The sequence below is a fragment of the Astatotilapia calliptera genome, chromosome 6 (genome assembly GCF_900246225.1).
Source record: "Astatotilapia calliptera chromosome 6, fAstCal1.2, whole genome shotgun sequence".
Taxonomy (NCBI): Eukaryota; Metazoa; Chordata; class Actinopteri; order Cichliformes; family Cichlidae; genus Astatotilapia; species Astatotilapia calliptera.
In genome coordinates this window covers 21,645,443-21,667,743 of record NC_039307.1, presented here as the reverse complement: position 1 = coordinate 21,667,743, position 22,301 = coordinate 21,645,443, and the positions used below count along the sequence as shown (strand labels likewise).

Genomic DNA, 22,301 nt, shown 5'->3' with positions numbered 1-22,301 from the left:
CATTTCTGACATTCAAAAACAAATCAGCGACCAATATAGCCACCTTTCTTTGCAAGGACACTCAAAAGCCTGCCATCCATGGATTCTGTCAGTGTTTTGATCTGTTCACCATCAACTGTTCAGCAGCAACCACAGCCTCCCAGACACTGTTCAGAGAGGTGTACTGTTTTCCCTCCTTGTAAATCTCATATTTGATGATGGACCACAGGTTCTCAATGGGGTTCAGATCAGGTGAACAAGGTGGCCATGTCATTAGTTTTTCTTCTTTTATACCCTTTCTTGCCAGCCACGCTGTGGAGTACTTGGACGCGTGTGATGGAGCATTGTCCTGCATGAAAATCATGTTTTTCTTGAAGAAGGTGTCTTCCAGAAACTGGCAGTAGGACTGGGAGTTGAGCTTGACTTCATCCTCAACCCGAAAAGGCCCCACAAGCTCATCTTTGATGATACCAGCCCAAACCAGTACTCCACCTCCACCTTGCTGGCGTCTGAGTTGGACTGGAGCTCTCTGCCCTTTACCAATCCAGCCACGGGCCCATCCATCTGGCCCATCAAGACTCACTCTCATTTCATCAGTCTATAAAACCTTAGAAAAACCAGTCTTGAGATATTTCTTGGCCCAGTCTTGACGTTTCAGCTTGTGTGTCTTGTTCAGTGGTGGTCGTTTTTCAGCCTTTCTTACCTTGGCCATGTCTCTGAGTATTGCACACCTTGTGCTTTTGGGCACTCCAGTGATGTTGCAGCTCTGAAATATGGCCAAACTGGTGGCAAGTGGCATCTTGGCAGCTGCACGCTTGACTTTTCTCAGTTCATGGGCAGTTATTTTGTGCCTTGGTTTTTCCACACGCTTCTTGCGACCCTGTTGACTATTTTGAATGAAACGCTTGATTGTTCGATGATCACGCTTCAGAAGCTTTGCAATTTTGAGACTGCTGCATCCCTCTGCAAGATATCTCACTATTTTTGACTTTTCTGAGCCTGTCAAGTCCTTCTTTTGACCCATTTTGCCAAAGGAAAGGACGTTGCCTAATAATTATGCACACCTGATATAGGGTGTTGATGTCATTAGACCACACCCCTTCTCATTACAGAGATGCACATCACCTAATATGCTTAATTGGTAGTAGGCTTTCGAGCCTATACAGCTTGGAGTAAGACAACATGCATGAAGAGGATGATGTGGACAAAATACTCATTTGCCTAATAATTCTGCACTCTCTGTATGAAGAGAATAGGTTGCATTCAGTAGTTTCTTGCAATATTTGTAAGAAGACCTTATTTGTGTTAACGCTGTGTACACACTTAGAATGCCAAAGTAAAGATTCACAAATGCCAAGGTAACATTATTATGATAACCCTTGTGCAGACGTCTGATAAAGAAAACATGATGGAATTTTCTATCAATTCTACATGAACAAAATCCACTTTTACAAACTTCTGATAGACACAGAGAAATATTTTACTCTGATCACACATTGCTATCCGTCCCTGTTACAAATCCCCCTTCTGTGTGAAAATTCAAGGCAACTTTTTTGCAGCCTAGATAAATGTTACAATGTTGGAAAGCGGATACAGTAGGCCTTTTTTTATTTTGAACTGAAAAAGCAGAGATGTCACCACTAAAGCTTTGGTGGCTCTGCTCTGTATTCCAGTAATCCATGACAATGTCACTGTAAGCCAGCACACACAGTACTCAGACATGAAACTAAAACAGCCAAAATTACAAACTCTCCTGTATGAAACTGGTGTATGATGGGACAGGATGATTTCACTGCAGCACTTACACTGATCTTATTGCTGTTGCATCATGCATTATGAATACATTTTTACTGATTTCAGAATGAAAGTGAAAGAAGTTTAGGAATGTGTCACAGTTCAAAATTAGATCTCGGTTTCATTAATATGAGAATTCAACCAATTATACCATCTCTACTGTGGCGTGCTCTCTGCGGTCGCAGACTTTTAGTTATTTGAATGCTGCTGGTGAGTCTGACTTATGGAATGGATATTGTGTGGATTTCCTAAATCCCTCCACTAATGCATTTAATATAACTAAAATAACACATTCATCTTAAACTGGCCTTCAGACTACACTGGCAAAAAGGTTATTAATACTAAGGTTGCAAAGTTATCAGGATGACAGCATGCTATAGGAAATATGAAAAGGTAATGGGGAAAACGGTTATTTCAATTCCATATCACACTGAAAGTGATAATATCAATGCACAAAAGGCTCTTTTCCACTAGTACTTAGAAGGTTCATCTCGACTCTCCTTTATTTTGTTGGGTTGTTTTCCATTAGAACTGAGTATCTACTAATGCGCGTGGTTTCTTATACCTGAAAGTCCTGTGACACGATTTGCATGCAACACAAAAAAAACAGATGACATCAAGATGATGTTCGATTTTTTTGAAGTAACCGCTTTCATGACTCATTGATTCATGAACGCACACAACTGATTGGTCACTGACTGGCCAATCAGTGGCATGCAGTATGTTGATGTCACATTTTAAGATCAACTCAGCTCACTGGCTGAGCAAGTGCCAAAAAAGTACCTGCTACCAGGTAGTACTAGCTAATGGAAAACCCTAAAAAAACGACATGTGTCAAGCCGAGCAGGTACTAGTGGAAAAGGGCTCAAAGAAATTGAGGTAATACATATCAGCCGTACATGCATTTGTTAGATCTTTTCATTTCATAAATGCGGACAACAACAAAAATATTGCCTTAAGGAATCTGAGCCAAAAATCATCATTTTGGGATTTCATATTGCTTTGCCTTTTGTTAGAAGTTTGTAAGTGAAACTGTGAAGCTGTGCTTTTGAAAAACATTTATTTTCAAATGTGCTCAAAGATATTCCTGGAATATCAACCAAATTACACTGGCTCGTTAGAAATTTGGTATGGTAATAATAATGAAATATTTTTTATTATCGTCCCTGCACCTGCAAGGGGCAAGTCCTATACGTTTTTTTCTTTAAATAATGTTGATAGTGATTTTTGTATGTATATTAGAGTGTATCATTTCATTTTTAGTCTATATTAGAGATGGCACGATACCACTTTTTTATGCCCGATACCGATATCATTAATTTGGATATCTGCCGATACCGATATAAATCCGATATAGTGTATTTTTTAAACAATAAAACTGTTTTTTTGCTGCATTTTGTATAAGCTCATACTCAAGTTTAAAAAACAAAAAAAACACTAAAGCTTTTAACAACCATATATCGGTTGTTAAGCTTAGTGTGGGAATGCTTTAAAAACGTGTAGAGGTGAAATTACACACTTGCTTTACTTCTCTCTGGGATAACTTTCTGGGAGATGAAATGCCGGTTTGGTAGCGAGGCTCCAAATGCTCAACCAGACCTCCGACGGGTCTCGCACGCCACAGCCGCTCTATCACGTGACGCATGCTGCTCCGACGTGTTAAGGTTACGAGCTGAAATACGCAATGCCGCAAGTTTTGTGAGGTGCTCTTGTGATATTAATGGATCGGATTACATTTTTTAATTTCTCTCCAATATCCAATCCAGTAATTTAGGTCAGTATCAGACCAATACCAATACGTAATATCGGATCGGTCCATCCCTAATATATATATATATATATATATATATATATATATATATATATATATATACACACATACATATATATCCATCCATCCATCCATCTTCATCCGCTTTATCCGAGGCCGGGTCGCGGAGGGCAGCAGCCTAAGAAAAGAGGCCCAGACCTCCCTCTCCCCAGCCACCTCCTCCAGCTTATCCGGGGGAACACCAAGGCGTTCCCAGGCCAGCCGAGAGATATAATCTCTCCAGCGTGTCCTGGGTCTGCCCCGGGGCCTCCTCCCGGTGGGACATGCCTGGAACACCTCACCCAGGAGGCGCCCAGGGGGCATCCTTGTCAGATGCCCGAACCACCTCAGCTGGCTCCTTTCGATGTGGAGCAGCAGCGGCTCTACTCTGAGCCCCTCCCGGATGGCCGAACTTCTCACCCTATCTCTAAGGGAGAGGCCAGCCACCCTTCGGAGGAAGCTCATTTCTGCCGCTTGTATCCGCGATCTCGTTTTTTCGGTCACTACCCACAGCTCGTGGCCGTAGGTGTGGGTAGGGACGTAGATCGACCGGTAAATTGAGAGCTTCGCTTTTACACTCAGCTCCCTCTTCACTACGACGGACCGGTGCAGCGTCCGCATTACTGCAGCTGCAGCCCCAACCCGTCTGTCGATCTCCGGCTCCCTTCTCCCATCACTCGCGAACAAGACCCCGAGATACTTGAACTCCTCCACTTGGGGCAGGAACTCATCCCCGACCCGGAGTGGGCACTCCACCCTTTTCCGGCTGAGAACCATGGCCTCAGATTTGGAGGTGCTGATCCTCATTCCTGCTGCTTCACACTCGGCTGCGAACCGTTCCAGTGCGAGCTGGAGGCCCTCACCTGATGAAGCCAACAGAACCACATCATCCGCAAAAATCAGAGATGAGATTCTGAGGCCACCAAAGCGAAAGCCCTCCGCCACTTGGCTGCGCCTAGAAATCCTGTCCATAAAAATGATGAACAGAACCGGAGACAAAGGGCAGCTCTGGCAGAGCCCATCACCCACCGGGAACGACTCCGACTTATTGCCGGCAATGCAAACCAAGCTCTTGCAACGGTTGTATAGGGATCGAATGGCCCGTAGCAATGGGCCAGACATCCCATACTCCCGCAACACCTCCCACAGGACACCCCGAGGGACACAGTCGAATGCCTTCTCCAAGTCCACAAAACACATGTAGACTGGTTGGGCAAACTCCCATGCACCCTCAAGTATCCTCGAGAGGATAAAGAGCTGGTCTAGTGTTCCGCGACCAGGACGAAAACCGCATTGTTCCTCCTGCATAGACTTTCCCAGGGAGGCTGAAGAGTGTGATCCCCCTGTAGTTGGAACACACCCTCCGGTCCCCCTTCTTAAAGATGGGGATCACCACCCCGGTCTGCCAGTCCACGGGTACTGCCCCTGATCTCCACACAACATTGCAGAGGCGTGTCAACCAGGGCAGCCCTACAACGTCCAGAGCCTTCAGGAACTCGGGGCGGACCTCATCAACACCAGGGGCTCTGCCACCAAGGAGTTGTTTAACTGCCTCAGTGACCTCGCCCCCGGAAATTGACGGGCCATTCCCCTCATCCCCAGACTCTGCTTCCTCCTCGGAAGACGTGTCAGTGGGATTAAGGAGGTCCTCGAAGTATTCCTTCCACCGCCTGACAATTTTCTCAGTCGACGTAAGCAGCGCTCCGCCAGCACTATACACAGTGCAGGTAGAGCACCGCTTTCCCCTCCTGAGACGCCTGATGGTTTGCCAGAATCTCTTCGAGGCAGTCCGAAAGTCTTTTTCCATGGCCTCTCCGAACTCCTCCCACACCCGAGTTTTTGCTTCAGCCACTGCCCGAGCCGCATTCCGCTTGGCCTGTCGATACCTGTCGGCTGCCTCCGGAGTCTCACAGGCTAACCAAGCCCGATAGGACTCCTTCTTCAGCCTGGTGGCTCCCTTCACCTCTGGTGTCCACCATTTGGTTCGGGGATTACCACCACGGCAGGCACCAACCACCTTGCGGCCGCAGCTCAATGCAGCAGCTTCGTCAATGGAGACGCTGAACATGGTCCATTCGGACTCAATGACCCCAGTCTCCCTCGGAATGCTGTTGAAGCTCTGCCGGAGGTGTGCGTTGAAGATCTCGCGGACTGGGGCCTCTGCTAGACGTTCCCAGCACACCCTCACTATGCGTTTAGGTGCACGAGGTCTGTCCAGCGTCCTCCCCCGCCACCTGATCCAACTCACCACCAGGTGGTGATCAGTTGACAGCTCAGCCCCTCTCTTTACCTGAGTGTCCAGAACATATGGTCGCAGGTCTGGTGATACGATTATAAAATCGATCATCGACCTACGGCCTAGAGCGTCCTGGTGCCACGTGCACTTCTGGACACTCTTATGTTCGAACAGGGTGTTCGTTATGGCCAAACTGTGATTAGCACAGAAGTCCAATAACAAAGCACCGATCGGGTTCAGATCAGGGAGGCCGTTCCTCCCAATCACGCCCCTCCAGTTCTCGCTGTCGTTACCCACGTGAGCATTGAAGTCTCCCAGCAGGACAACAGAGTCTCCAGGTGGAGCACCTTCCAGCGAACTGTCACTCGGCGCATAAGCGCAGATGACAGTCAGGACCCGTTCCCCGACCCTAAGGCGCAGGGAACAAACCCTTTCATCCACCGGGAAAAACCCCAACGTACCGGCAGCAAGCTGAGGGAATATTAGAATACCCACCCCAGCCCGCCGCCTCTCACCGGGGGCAACTCCAGAGTGAGACAGAGTCCAGCCCCTCTCCAGGAGACTGGTTCCAGAGCCCAAGCTATGCGTAGAGGTGAGCCCGACTATAGCTAGCCGGTACCTCTCAACCTCACGCACTAAGTCAGGCTCCTTCCCCACCAGAGAGGTGACATTCCATGTCCCTATTGCCAGTCTTGGCAGCCGGGAGTCAGTCCGCTAGGGCCTCCGCTCCTGGCCACCACCCGGCACACAATGCACCCGATCCCTATGGCGCCTCCTGCGGGAGGATGGGCCCATGGACTAAGGCCCGGCCACCAGACGCTCGCCCTCGGGCACCCTCGGGTATATATATATATATATATATATATATATATATATATATATATATATATATATATATATATATATTAGGGATGCAACGATACACAAAATTCACGGTTCGGTTCGGTTCGATACTTTGGTGTCACAGTTCGATATTTTTTCGATACAAAAAAAATGTTCATGCCTTTTTAATTTGTCATTTATTAAAATTATAAATATATATTTTAACTCAAAAGTACAGTTTTTAAATTTAGCCCTAACCCTTGTGCGTGTTTTTTATTTTGACAGCGAATGCGCACCTGCAGACCACTTATGTGCGGCCCTGGTTATTTAGCTCATCATATTGCAGCCACAGAAATTATTTTGTCCATGAAACCATAAAGCTGCACTTTCTTTTTGCCTTATAGTGTGATTTGTCATAACTTCTCCGTTTTGTGGTAAGCTTTTCTTTGGCTGTCACTTCTTCACCCTGACCTGTCTTATTTGGCTCAGCAGAACTAAAATATATATCTGTCTGTGAAGGTTCTCAGTCATCCAGGTCATCGTAGTCAAATATAAATCCTGCTGCTTTTACACACGCACTCACATAAGCTCAGCGATTCTCTGCGTGATCAACCTCTCACATGTTTAAGCTGCGGGAGATTTCACTTGTCATGTTTGCATAGTAAGCTAACGATTAATAAGACGATGTCAGAGGAATTGGTGCACAAATTATCATCACTCACAGATCAGTGCTGTCGCTCTCTATACACAGTTCGCACGATTGCAAAGTGAAAGCAAAAAAACAAGCGCAAATTCAAACGCGATTTCAATATGTCACATATTGACAGTGGCTCACCGATGCCAATGACATAATTACCCAGCTACATTTCTGAAAGAATGCAAAAGCATTGACATATATTTTTCCTTCCTACAATAGCCCGACGGGCAGGGAAGAGATAGATTGTGGTAGCCCGACTGGAAAAATCGCTAGCCCCAGGACGTCGGGCTAGCGATGTTGCAAGAAGAGCTTAACTTCTGTCTTGCTAGCTTGCCCTGCGCTCTTCCTTCTGACTATGCTGTCTGTGTTGAGTGCTCAGTGGATCTGTGCTCGACAGTGCAGCCTAGGCGGAGTAGTCGAACGCAGATTCACTGAGCGCTCAACACAGACAGCATCGTCAGAAGGAAAGTTGATAAAATAAATTACAAATGTTGTATTGTTCGATACATATGCGTACCGAACCGAAAGCACTGTATCGAATGGTTCAATATCGATACGAATATCGTTGCACCCCTAATATATATATATATATATATATACATATATATATATATACACATGAGGAAATTTTTGGTATTTTCAGCCTTTATTAGGCAATGGAGTACAGAGATTGTACAGGAGAGCAGAAATGGGGGGGAATGACACACAGGAAATCGTCTCGAGTGGATTTCAACCAAGGTCTCTGCAGTGTCATTTGGCATATGGGTCACTTGGTCAGTCAGGTGACCTAAAGCAACACTGACTTGTGTTGGTAGGCTTGATAATATATGCCACTGTGTGCATTTTGTGCTGTACAGATGTGATGCTGGCACAGGTATAGTATTAATTTCATCTTCATTACTCCATGACGTAATAATTCATCAGAACAAGGAGGAAATAAAAGGAAGTACAAGATGATGAAGTGATCATGTATTATTTTATCAAATATGAACATGAATTCATTATGATTCATTTGTTATTTAGAAATGCATTTTACAGTAATTACCAATTCACAATTCAGATGTCCTTATAATAACCCAGAGGATTAAGTATGAGATAATACAGTCATATGAGATAAGCGTCAGCATCTACCATTTGTTTGGTAAAACCAGTGAGATATGATACTAGCTCATTAAAGATGGTAATTATCTTGTTAAACTGCAGTGTGTATGCATGTGTTTGTGTGTGTTTTTTGTTTTAAGGTCATTTAAAGTATCACATGATGAATATAAAGTTGGCTTCAGTTATAAGACATTTTTAGGAAACCCGGGTCACCCCCAGCTGTGCCTGTGATGAATAACATTGTCATCCTGTTTTTCAGTCATCGTGTAGCTAATTACTGTCAAGGTCAGTCATCAGTAAAGGAGAAAGCGGACTGCATGTACATCACCACCTGTGGCACTGTCACTGTGAATGAACAGCCGGGAGGTTCTTGGCATCAGTTCTTCTCTTTTTGTGTTGTTTTTCTTTTCTTTCTTTCTTTTTTTTAAACAATCCGTTAAGATAAAAACCATTAAACGTTGCTAATACCCTGTAGTTTTTTGGATTGCGATTATTTGTTTTTCTCCACACACACACACACACACACACACACACACACACACACACACACACACACACACACACACACACACACAAATAAATGACAGGGACATTTAGATGAAGTCGAGGAAAATCTGATAGCCATTTAACATGGTAATTATGGCTGATCAAAAGAAGGATGCAGCACTGTGCACATAATTTCAAGCACAATCAGATTTTTACAAAGAAACAGTGTCTTGTTCCGAATTTTTGCAAGTACATTGCTAACCAGTGGAGTTTTAATTTATGAGTAACAGAATCTATCTACTTTTTCTATCTCATGCTTAGAATAAGCACTTTTGGTACAGTCTATTCACCTAACTGATTGTCTTCAACCTTCTGTTAAACCAATGAGAAATCTCTGTCATGCCACTGTTGTATTTTTTAAAAGATTACCTTTTTCTGCTGGTTTCAGCTCTCATTTCAGTTTCACATTGATGCTGTTCTCCTCCTTACTATTTATCCTCCAGTCCTCGTGAGTTCTTTGACTCTGCTCATTAGCAGTTCTTCTCCACATCACATTCATTGAGATCTAAATCATTACTCCTGCACCACCACCATACCACCAATGCTGGGATATTTTTGGAGAAGCGCTTTTCCCCTCCTTAAATACGTTCCTACATTTCCTTATTGTGTGCCCCATGTCAAATAAATCGTTTTACTTTCCTTCGCTTGAGTCATTGCTGATTTAAATTTCAATTCACGGTCCAAGGGTTAGGACTTCATATACACAAAGACCTTCAATGAAAGTTTATACAAAACTCTCGGTTAGTGTTCTAACTTTACCTTGAAGCAGGGACACGGAATAAAGGGACAAGTAATTTTCTGTCTAAATTTACAAGTGTTTCAGCCTTTTGCATCAGAGACTCCTCTGTCACTGCATTCTGCTCCGATTCATCCAAACATGAGAGAGGTTAGTGGACACATAAAGGATGTACAGGCTTGTTTGGCTCTGGATGAGGCAATAGGCCAGAGTAGTCAGGACTATCAAAAGTGGAGGGGGGTGCTGCCTCAGAGAGCTGGGTTTTGAAAATGGGCTTGGTGGTGCTCAGTGGGATTTCTGCATCATCTGACAGCTGAACAAAGTTCCTTTGGCAGACAGAGCCCAGTTACAAGCCACTGTTTGATGTAGTCTCTGAATCCAAAAACATTAGAGCCAGAACACAATTGCATAAAGAAACAGACTAAGTAGCAAAGCTAAAACAAGTAATTGAATGAAATACTGCATATGGAAAAACCACACACCAACCCACTGAAGGTGGGTGAAAAACTGGCTGTGTCAGGTTGTTGTAAATGTGTGCGCATGTGGTGGAGGGTGAAGAATTTTGATCTCGTTTCAGCGTAAAAGCAAGAAGTGTGTGACTGCACTGTGTTGTGACATGGGAAAACTGTGTTGTTTTCTCTCTCTCTTTCTCAACTGGGAACGTGTTGCTTTGGACATGGCCGGAAGCAATTTAGAACCATATTAATTCTCACTCTGTCAGAGCAACAAATACACAAATACACACAGATGCATTTCAACAAAAAAATACACCTGTTCAACTGCTTGGTGAAGCAGTACATCTCTCTCTCTCTCTCATAGGCTGAGGACTAGGGAGTGTCAGAACTGCTATCCGGGATGACACAACGAACATCCACGAGTACATCAGCTTAGTGAATACCTCAGGAAAGAGAAATCCAAGAAAGATCCATAGAGGCTGGGGTCCAGGCAAGACCCCAGGTGCAGACTGTGTAAAGACGCCCCTGAGACAATTTAGCACATAACAGCAGGGTGCAAGATGCTAGTTGGCAGGGCATACATGGTACGCCATAACCAAGTGGCCAGCATAGTATACAGGAACATTCGTGCCGAGTATGGCCTGGAAGTCCCGAGGTCAAAATGAGAGACGCCCCCAAGGGTGGTTGAAAATGACCTAGCTAAGATCGTGTGGGACTTCCAGATAGAGACGGACAAATGGTGGTGGCTAACCAACCGGACATAATGGTGGTAGACAAGCAGAGAAAGACTGTAGTGATAAACGTAGCGATACTGAATGACAGCAACATCAGGGTCAAGGCGCACAAGAAGCTGGATAAATATCAAGGGCTCAGAGAAGAACTAGAGAAGATGTGGAGGGTGAAGGTAACAGTGGTCCCCGTGGTAATCGGATCGCTTGGTGCATTGATGACCAAGCTAGGCGAGTGGCTCCAGCAGATCTGGGAACAGCACCTGAGATGGGAGCTTGAGGGTCCCAGAGGCCTAGGTACCACTACTTATATAGATAGATAGATATGTACATCTGATGTGTTATGATCAGATCATTGCCCTCTGCATAACCCAAGTGCTTCAGGTCATGAACTGATGGCTGGACATCTTCCTTCAGAATTTTCTGGTAGTGAGCAGAACTCATGGTTCCATCAACTATAGCAAGTCATCCAATTCCTGAAGCACACTACCACCACCATGTTTCACTGTTGGTATAATGTACTTTTTATGAAATACTGTGTTAATTTGACAGATTTAATGACATGCTAACCTTCCAAAAAGTACAACTTGCGTCTCATCAGTCCACAAACGATTTCACCAAAAGTCTTGGTGACCATCAAGACGTGTTGTGTTCTTTTTGTTCTGCAGTAGTTTTCACCTTGAGACTCTGCTATTGATGCCAGTTTTGCTTCAGTTGTTGTTCTGGGGTCTTTTGTGACTTCCTGGATGAATCACCGATGCACTCTTTGAGTAATTTTGGTAGACTGGCCTCGCCTGGGAAAGTTCACCACAGTTCCAAGTTTTCTCCATTTGTTAATAATGGCTCTCACCATAGTTTGTTGGAGCCTCAAAGCTTTAGAAATGACTTTATAACCCTTTCTAGACTGATAGATATCAGTGACTTTCTTTGTCAGTTGTTTCTTTAGAGGCATGATGCGTTACTTTTTGAGATCTTCTCACAGCAGCATATTTTCTCTCTTCAAATGTGCCTTACAAAAATGCACTGCATTTCTTTCTTGTTCTTTAGTTTATACATCTTTGTCGGAGCCTGACAACCAAGTGCATTTGATGTTTATCATCTATCTGACTGTTGTGTATAACTCTTTAGTTTATGAGTGCAGTCTGACTTAGTGACTTTTTTGTTATTTGTTTGCTTTTTGACACATTTTGTTAACATAAAAGGATGCTAAAGTTCAGTGAACTTAGATTTTACATACACATACAAATTTATACTCATTAGACTTTAGGGAAGTAACATGCTAGTCAATGCAGTTAGTCCAGTTCTTCACATAATTGTATTTCACTGAGGACAGAGTTAAGAGCCATGCCATCTAAAAGGGAAGAACTCCCAGTGCCACATAGAGGTTTCATCTCTGATATAGCTACCCACCTGGAATACTTCATCAATATCCTGTGTTTACAGAAAAAAAGGTATATACAAAATAATCAAAATAAGAAGTTCAAAGTTCAAAATGTTGTGCGTGTTTAGCATGTTCAAAAGACTAGATAAGTCAAAAGAGTGTGGGGTGAAACTAAAAGCAAATCATCAAATCCTGAATTAAAACTCTAGTCATTAAAGCAAAATGCATCTGCAGAGAAGACCACCGAAATTAAAAAGAGTCTGGCTGAGGGAATTATGAAAGTCTCTGTGGTTTACAAAAATACATCCAACGCTTAAACTAAAGTGCCCGTGTGGTTCAAAACATGCCAGATACTGAAAGTACAATGAACTTTGGACAGTTCAACGATATGCAATATGGAAAAAGCAGCCATTAAGGCCAATCATTGGCAATGTCTTCTATCCAGCCAACAATAACAAGCTTGGCTGTTTCAAGCAACAACAAAAAATAAGCAGAGAAAGAGCAAGCTGTCTCAGACTTGAAAGTTACATGCATTTATATAAATGGGGTTAGCAACGTGGAATTAAAGATTTTAATATGTAATGGCAGGCTTGTGTTCTTAATGCCTTGAGCTATTGTACCTCCATCATATTATATGGAGAAATACAGAGAGTTTTCTAAGTTCATCCATTCTGCTGAGTAAATCATCCCTCCAACCAAACAATCAGCCCTAAAGCTAAAAAACATGGACAAGTCATGCTAATAATTCAGAATATTTACACAAATAAACTTTGCATCATACAAAAGCATACTTCAAGGAGCTATAACCTAGTGTGACACCCACGGTCCTCTTGTCACATGCCCCACTGAACATGATGACGCTCCCCTTTTTGTTTACCCAAGCTGCAGTTAGTACAAGCTCCTTTAAAATCATTGTTTGAACAAAGTGGATCTTTTCTTGATACTGTGGAGTAAATTCAGACTGCACAAGCCTTCACGAGGCTACTGTCATTAAGTGTGAAGGAAACAGGACATTTCCTCTGTTCCTCAGATCATTACTGTGGATATTAAAATACTAAGGAAGAGACACAACAAATACGAAAATTTAAATTAATAAACTCCATGTCCGCTTGTGACCCTTTCAAACTGAGACAACCTCCATCTGCTAGAATTCCCGGTCCATTGTGGACGTGAAATCATGTCTTGCTGTTTCCACTCTGGGGTGTAAGTGTTTCCGCCAACCCCTATCTCAATGCTTTCCGAGATGCCCATCAACATTATCGCTGCGGCAGGCCAATTAGTTATCATCTGCCTTGTTTTCTCGGACTCAAACAGTGGGACGTCATCTGATTCAATAAATGATTTTAATAATGGGCCTGCAATCAAAGATGCTTCTAATTTTGAGACATATTTGAGCCCTCAAATCAAGTTCAGTCTGCTGACGATACACCATAACTGATAACCACTTCGTTATTAAAAGCTATTTATGAATTACAAAATAAATAATGATATTATGTGTATATTATTACCATATATACCATATATTATATTATATTATGTATGAGCATCACTGATAGCTAGAAAGTCTGATTCTTATATAACATTTTTTTAATAGATTTTCTTATTGACAATATGAAAAACACTCATGACGCAAGATTTAAAAATATTGTCAACCAGGTAAAAAAAAAAGTACACAGACACACATTAAGACAGCTTCTTTGTTAGAGCATGCCATCACTGTCCTCTGGTATGACTGCTAACTGCACGCTGAGGAAAAAAGTGGGAAAAGGAATATCCACACTTCAAAGAGTTTTCCACATATCTGCGTGATCCTCGGTCCACAGTTCACTTTTACGTCTGACACTAAGTGAAAAATTATCACACAGAATCCTGAGATATGGCTGCAAATGTGATTTGCGACGGCACTGTGATCTTAAATGTTGACCATCAAATTTTAATCAGTTCATCCTCGAGTCTAAGTGAAGCATTTGCTCCAGTTGTAATGAAATTCCATCCTGGAAACTGTAGGATATCACATTTATGAGAATGGAGTGAGGTGAAGTCAAAGTGACCTTGAGCTTTACACTATAAGATCTAATCTTGATTACTAACCTAATTTAAACTAATTCAATCTCTTAACTCCAAGCATAAGCACAAATACTTGCTATTAAACAAATAAATAATGAATATCAAATACTAAAAAAATAAATATTTAAGCCACTTCTCAAAAAGACTCTTCATGGGTTGCGTTAGGACCAAAAAAAAAAAAAAATCACAGTGACCTTTTGACCTTTGATCACCCTTGAATCAAGCCAAATGTTTGTTCCAAATTTAAAGAAACTCACTCCTGATGTTTAAAACACACCAGGCTCATGACAATGTGACAGAGATATACAGTGGGGCAAAAAAGTATTTAGTCAGCCACCGATTGTGCAAGTTCCCCCACTTAAAATGATGACAGAGGTCAGTAATTTGCACCAGAGGTACACTTCAACTGTGAGAGACAGAATGTGAAAAAAAAATCCATGAATCCACATGGTAGGATTTGTAAAGAATTTATTCGTACATTAGGGTGGAAAATAAGTATTTGGTCACCTCAAACAAGGAAAATCTCTGGCTCTCACAGACCTGTAACGTCTTCTGTAAGAAGCTTTTCTGTCCCCCACTCGTTACCTGTATGAATGGCACCTGTTTGAACTCATCATCTGTATAAAAGACACCTGTCCACAGCCTCAAACAGTCAGACTCCAAACTCCGCCATGGCCAAGACCAAAGAGCTTTCGAAGGACACCAGGAAAAGTATTGTAGACCTGCACCAGACTGGGAAGAGTGAATCTACAATAGGCAAGCAGCTTGGTGTGAAAAAATCAACTGTGGGAGCAATCATCAGAAAATGGAAGACATACAAGACCACTGATAATCTCCCTCGATCTGGGGCTCCACGCAAGATCTCATCCCGTGGGGTCAAAATGATCATGAGAACGGTGAGCAAAGATCCCAGAACCACACGGGGGGACCTGGTGAATGACCTGCAGAGAGCTGGGACCAAAGTAACAAAGGTCACCATCAGTAACACACTACAACGGCAGGGAATCAAATCCCGCAGTGCCAGACGTGTTCCGCTGCTGAAGCCAGTGCATGTCCAGGCCCGTCTGAAGTTTGCCAGAGAGCACATGGATGATACAGCAGAGGATTGGGAGAATGTCATGTGGTCAGATGAAACCAAAGTAGAACTTGTTGGTATAAACTCAACTCGTCGTGTTTGGAGGACAAAGAATACTGAGTTGCATCCCAAGAACACCATACCTACTGGGCAACAAAGGAGTGGCTCCGTAAGAAGCATTTGAAAGTCCTGGAGTGGCCTAGCCAGTCTCCAGACCTCAGCCCCATAGAAAATCTGTGGCGGGAGTTGAAAGTCCGTGTTGCTCGGTGACAGCCCCAAAACATCACTGCTCTCGAGAAGATCTGCATGGAGGAATGGGCCAAAATACCAGCTACTGTGTGTGCAAACCTGGTAAAGACCTATAGTAGACGTTTGACCTCTGTTATTGCCAACAAAGGTTATGTTACAAAGTATTGAGTTGTATTTTTGTTATTGACCAAATACTTATTTTCCACCCTGATTTACGAATAAATTCTTTACAAATCCTACCATGTGGATTCATGGATTTTTTTTTTTCACATTCTGTCTCTCACAGTTGAAGTGTACCTCTGGTGCAAATTACTGACCTCTGTCATCGTTTTAAGTGGGGGAACTTGCACAATCGGTGGCTGACTAAATACTTTTTTGCCCCACTGTATATATAATGATACAACACAGTGGTGAGAAAAACTGAAAAATTTAAAGAAAAATAAAAGGGATTAAAAAATGTAAAGGCTTATGATGTGTAAATGACATTCTTTTTGTTTTTAAATTTATAAAATGCAGGGGAAAGAAATCCACATTTGTGCTCCACATTGCTTCATGTCACCCCTCAAACATCCACCAGATGTCCTCAGTCTGTCTTCCTGGTTATGACCACATGACAATCACACCCACCTCACCTGTTCCCAATTAACCAATCAATGCTTGCACCTGCCTCTTGGCTCTGTATGCTTATCACCTGCAACAATGAAATGCAGAGATAAATACTAGCAGAAACATTGCATAGAAAAACAGAAAAAGATCTGTTTTCTATCTATCCTACATTTTGAAATAATCCTCTCAATTGTTTCTGTCTATACTTTGAATTAGGCAATAAATTCGAGAAACTTGTGGAAACTGCTAGTTTGGCTAGGAATGCTGAGGTCGTACGCCGATGTAAACCCTTTCCCATCCTTTCTCGTCTCGTTCTCACACTGTATACTTGGCTCTATATCCTCAGCCTGGATTGTCAAGCGGGCATAATTAAAAATTAAAAAACACTCTTTATCTTTTTGTTCAGACTCTTTTTTTGTTCATCTTAAATTCATTGTTTTCTGAATAAGTGAACAAGAAAGTTCCGTTAGCCAATGTGCAATTAACTCAGAAAAGGAAGGAGGTGAGTCAGAAGTTTAAAACTTGGCTCGTGTGAAGCCTATAAGACACAGTCACAGCTCATTGTCTTTGAACTTTTAGGGCAGAACAATGACACGGCTAGAAGCAATTCCAGAGAAGTGCAAAGGAAGACAAGTGAGCCTTCAGAGGGAATATCTATGTTAGCTTAATGCTAATATTATGTGGGAAACAATTGCATCTGCATTCACAATGGACACAGACAGCAATAACTGTCAGCGACAAAGAATTTCTGGTGGTTTGAGCACATGAAGAACGCCATAATCATCTTGACTCACAGGCCGACCTTTGTTGCTGGCAAGCAAGCAACAAGTATACCATATATACACGTATGCTCCTGTGGCATCTACAATATAATGAAGGACATACATGGTGACTAGTGCATTTAAGTCTCATTGAAGATATTTAGAAATTCTTTGATGAAATTATATATCTTTTCTTTTCCTCCCTCTCCATCTATATAGCACAGATATATAAGCAAACATCTGTTTAAGAAAAGAAATAATATAAGATCCCATTTTCATCATTGCAAGCCTGAAATCAGACAACGTCAAGAGGCCGATTTCATTGCAGTCATTGAGGGAGGGAAGGAGTGTTTGTATGTGTGGGAGAGAGAGAGACAGTGAGAGAGAGAGAGAGAGAGCGAGAGAGAGAGAAAGAGAGAGAGAGAGAGCGCTAGAGATATGGGGGGTGGAGGGGGTTCATTAAAGCCCCTGGTTTAAGCCCAGCCCATTCTGGATATGTAAATGTCTGAGGCACAGAGAAAAACACAGCAAGAAAAAAGCAGTGAGGGAAGATGTGAGAGCGAAGAGGAGGAGGGGAGCAGCATGAACAAGTGAGAGAGCGATCAAGGGAAAGAGAGCAAGAGAGTGAGGGAAAGGGAGCGAGCACTCTGAATTGTGAGTGGCTTACGACACTCAGTGAACAGAAGGTGCTTCTGCATGCGCTGTCAGTGTACTGGTCTGCTGCAAGGGATTGCGCGCTCCTTTGCTTCCCACATTTACCGCCCCTGCCTGCCTACCAGCACCAGCCTTCAGCAGCCTCTTCCAGCTGGCTGAGAAGACACCCAGAGAGCAAGGGAGTAAACGAAACCTGCGAGCCACGGGGGATGCGAGCGGCTACCGAACCAATATGAGCCACTCAGATGACGAGGAATACTGTTACACAAGAAAACAGTGAACAGGGTTCATCTCTTTATATCCTGTTTTGTTTTTTTGTTTTTCCCTTGCGTCCGTCACTGAAATCATGATTAAGTGCTTGAATGGATCTAAACCTTACAAGTCAGTGATTTCTTCAAGCGATGGACGATAACACATTTTGACAGATCTTTTGAAACTTAAGCGGGAGGGAAAGGAGGAAAGAGCTGAAGACAGATTATTTTAAAAAAGAAAAAAAAAGATTCTTGCTTATTTTTTTCTTTCGCTGGTTGTCTCTTCTTCCCTCTGATCGTTGCAGCAGAGGACTGCGGAGGAGCAGGAGAGACAGAGCTCATGCAGACAGGGGTACTTGCACTTCCTACCATCTCGCTGAAAGCTACTTGGATTCCTTCTCTTTCTGGCTCTTTCACTTGAAGAGAACTAAGACATTGTAAGCCTGCCAAGGATCTGGTGTCCACTGAAAAGAGAGAAGGGAGGGGGGGAGAATTTGTACCACAGTGGGGTCTTTTTTAGATTCGCACATAATTAGTGTTGGGGCACAAAGCGAGATGCTGAATGGAGATTGTCAGCTTTTGAATAGGGGTGAGTAGGAATTTTTTCGAATAAGATTGATCAGTGAGGACAGTTTGATTTTCCATCCCCTCTACTCTCCACCCACTGCTTGATATATAACGTAAGGAAAGAGACTTTATTTTTTTGGCATTTTTTGGGACTTGATAACAAAAATACTATCACTGTCTTCAGCTGACATACATAGAATGAGACAGCTTGTTGAACGAGATAGATATGATGCGATAAATATGATCTGATACGGGCAAAACCGATATCCAGAGTGGTTCAATGGACATTTTCTCCCTGACATCCCTGGATATTTATGCTAATGGATTTCCTTCTAATTGGACTGTACTTAAAGTGGCCACTGAAGAAGCCCCCTGGGTTGATACTGTGTTCATTGGGCATTTTTCTAAGAACAGTTCCCTTGGTAGAGGGGGTTTGTCCAAGGTTGTGCCGCTGCGACAGCAAGCTGCTGTACTGCGAGGGGCTCAACCTCACAGACATTCCCCGCAATCTGAGCAGTGCCATGGGCCTGTCCATGAGAGAGAACAACTTAACGGAGCTGCGTGAAGGCCAACTGGCTGGTCTGTCACAGCTCACCTGGCTCTATTTAGATCACAACAGCATTGACGTTGTAGAGGAGGGTGCATTTGACAAGCTGAGACGAGTCAAGGAGTTAGACCTGAGCAACAACCGGATTGAGAGTCTGCCAAATGGCACCTTTAGGCCCCTCCCAAACCTCCGTATCTTGGACCTCTCATACAACAGGCTGCAGGTACTAGAGCCTGACCTGTTCCACGGCCTTAGAAAGCTCACCAATTTGCATTTGCGCTACAATGCTCTCAAATTTGTGCCAGTGCGGATTTTTCAGGACTGCAGGAGCATGCAGTTTCTGGACTTGGGATACAACCAACTGCAGAGCCTGGCACGAAACTCCTTCGCTGGCCTCTTTAAGTTGACTGAGCTGCATCTTGAGCACAATGAGCTAGTTAAAGTCAACCTAGCCCACTTCCCACGCCTCATCTCTTTACGCACTCTGTACATGCACAACAATCGTGCCACTATTGTTGTAAACACACTAGACTGGACATGGCACTTTTTAGAGAAGATTGACCTGTCAGCAAACGAAATCGAGTACATCGAGCCACATGTTTTTGAGAGTACACCAAACCTCAAGGTACTGATGCTAGACTCTAATCGTTTGACCTCTGTGGACCAGCGCATTCTGGATTCGTGGTCATCTCTGGACAGCATTACCCTGGCAGGGAATGACTGGGAGTGCAGCCGCAATGTGTGTGCCTTGGCCTCTTGGCTGAGTGCCTTCCGAGGCCAGCATGACAATTCCCTGCTGTGTTCAAGCCCCGACACAGCACAGGGTGAGGATGTGTTGGATGCCGTCTATGCTTTTCAGCTATGTGAGGATCCCCCAGTAGAGGTGACCACAGCAGGCCTGTACGCCTCCACGAGGGATCTGGGCCCCATTACTCCCAACCCCTATGAGGGCGAGGGTAGTGAAGTGGTCACAAATTCTTTCACTGTCACAGTGGGCCATGATGACCTAGAGAGCACCATGCAGATCCACAAGGTGGTAACAGGCACCATGGCACTCATCTTCTCCTTTCTCATCATAGTGCTCATGCTATACGTGGCATGGAAGTGCTTTCCAGCTGGAATAAGGCAACTGAGGCAGTGCTTCAGCAGTCAGCGCCGTAAGCAGAAGCAAAAGCAAAGCATGCAGCAGATGGCTGCAATTTCTACACCAGAGTACTATGTTGACTATAAACCTAACCATATTGAGGGAGCTTTGGTAATCATCAATGAATATGGCTCTTGCACTTGCCAACAACAAGCTTCTCGGGAATGTGAAGTGTGACCCTGCTTTTGAGTAAGTCTTTACCTGTGATTATCTGGATATACAGTAAATTCCTTTTTGGATACACCGGGGAGGGGGACAGAAGGAATTATTCAATCTTCTGGACACTTTTTTTTTACAAAGCATTTCACTGTGATGTGGAAGAAGTGTGCTTCATGTGGCTGACTATTTTGTGGTGGATTTACTGCTACTGCTATCTGCTGCTGATCTGAAGTCACATAATGGTCATGGGACTCTTGGACCTGTTCGTGTTCTATCGAAAAAGAGAGAGGAATACAGCGCTGAGGCTTTTCTCTCGAGGATGGATATTTGAGCTTTAATGTGTCTTTCTATTTCAGGACATTTAATTATTGTTTAAAAATAAACTGGGGACACAGGAGAGGAAAAAAAGAAACCATTTGTATTATGGTACACATAATATTTGAGCATTTAAAATATTAAAAACACATTTAAGTTTAATTAAAAATGTAAAAATAAAACTGTGTAAAATATGTTAAAGAAGAAGACGTGCAAGTGTGGACAAAAAAAAGATAATCTATTTCTTTTGTAAACTACAAAAAAGTGTTTAAATAAATGAATTGCTATTCACAGAAACTCATTTGTATATGAGAAGCCTGTCAGAGAGGATGAATGACGACAGACGCAGTCTTTGCGCTCGTGGACTGTAGAGCCATGACTCTGCAGTGCATCAAACAGCCCCCCCCCCCTAAAAAAAATAAGGCGAAAAACAAAAAAGAAGAAAAGGGGAAGAGGGATATCTGCATCTCATCTCCAGTGTAAAACCCACCATCTGAGTTTTAGACCTCTTCTCGGATTGAATCACATTTTGTTTTGCATTCATTGTGTTGACTTTCTATCAGTGTAGTTTCTTTCCCATTGCCTGTCTGTGAATAGATTAAAAACGATCTATTTCATCCTTTATCAGTAATCATATTTTCATTTAGTGATATCATAATATTTGTGCTCCATCCAAGTGAAGAAAGCAGAGTATAAAAGAGCTAAAGCTATGCCTCTCGTTGCTTCTCACCTTTTGGCTGTCGCAGAGGAGCGTTGCCTCCTCTTACTGAATCAAGCACACCAAAGCCAACAATCATTCAGACCATCCATAGTAAAATCAAAAATACTGTTCAAATAATATCCAAACCACCGAAGGAATTATTCACCAGCTTCAAGAAGATTTGCACATATTGGTCACTTTGTTTTGTTTTTTTTTGTTTTTCTTTTCATGTGATGTAAAATGTGTGTTGAATACAAGGCCATTTCCAGGTGCGTGTATATATCCTTCTCCCTTTGGTGTTTATTGTGTACATTAGCGCACTGACAGATGTTGTGTTTCCTGGGTCCTTTGACATGAACAGTATGTTATGTGAGAGAGAGATGGAGGATCACAACGACTGCAGAAAGAGGGAACAGACTGCTCTCTAGTGTGCACATTCTCATACCGTGGCAGCATTATACCAATTGTGCACCATGTTCTGAAAAATTTCACAACGGGGGCAACATCAATATACTGATTTTACAGCAGCTTTTTCTGAGAAAAAAAAAGAGAAGAAGACAAAAAGATCAATTTGCATTATTTTTTGTGTTATTTTGCGATAAATAAGATAATGTTTACAACTTGTAAGTCATCAGGAATAAAAATGTTTTAAGAACTCACTGACAATCATTACACAATAAGTTTACATTCTTTAAATCTTTAATTCGATAACATTGTGAGATGGTGTTTGGCTGTTCTTCTTTTTAATCATTTGCAATAAGTGGTACAAAATGAGATGCTTTGGTGTATTTTAAATTGTTATAACTTGTTGAGGTTGATAAAGGCCTGGGAGTAAACCCAGCCTGAGAAGAAGTATAGAGGATTTAAGGTCCCTTAAGCAATAAAGTGTCTGGAAAAAACAGAGAGGGGGGAGGGGATTTT

The 22,301-nt window shown here is 42.8% G+C and overlaps 2 protein-coding genes across 3 annotated transcripts in view; one reads left to right on the top strand and one right to left on the bottom strand.

Annotated features, from left to right (window-relative positions):
* Positions 1 to 22,301, bottom strand: part of ctnna2 (catenin (cadherin-associated protein), alpha 2) — a 341,963-nt gene that overhangs the window by 118,790 nt on the left and 200,872 nt on the right. The gene's annotated exons all lie outside the window — the stretch shown is intronic.
* lrrtm1 (leucine rich repeat transmembrane neuronal 1) lies at positions 17,462 to 22,049 on the top strand. The gene has a single exon (XM_026171095.1). The coding sequence runs from the start codon at positions 18,830 to 18,832 to the stop codon at positions 20,381 to 20,383; it is 1,554 nt and encodes a 517-aa protein (XP_026026880.1). The 5' UTR covers positions 17,462 to 18,829; the 3' UTR covers positions 20,384 to 22,049.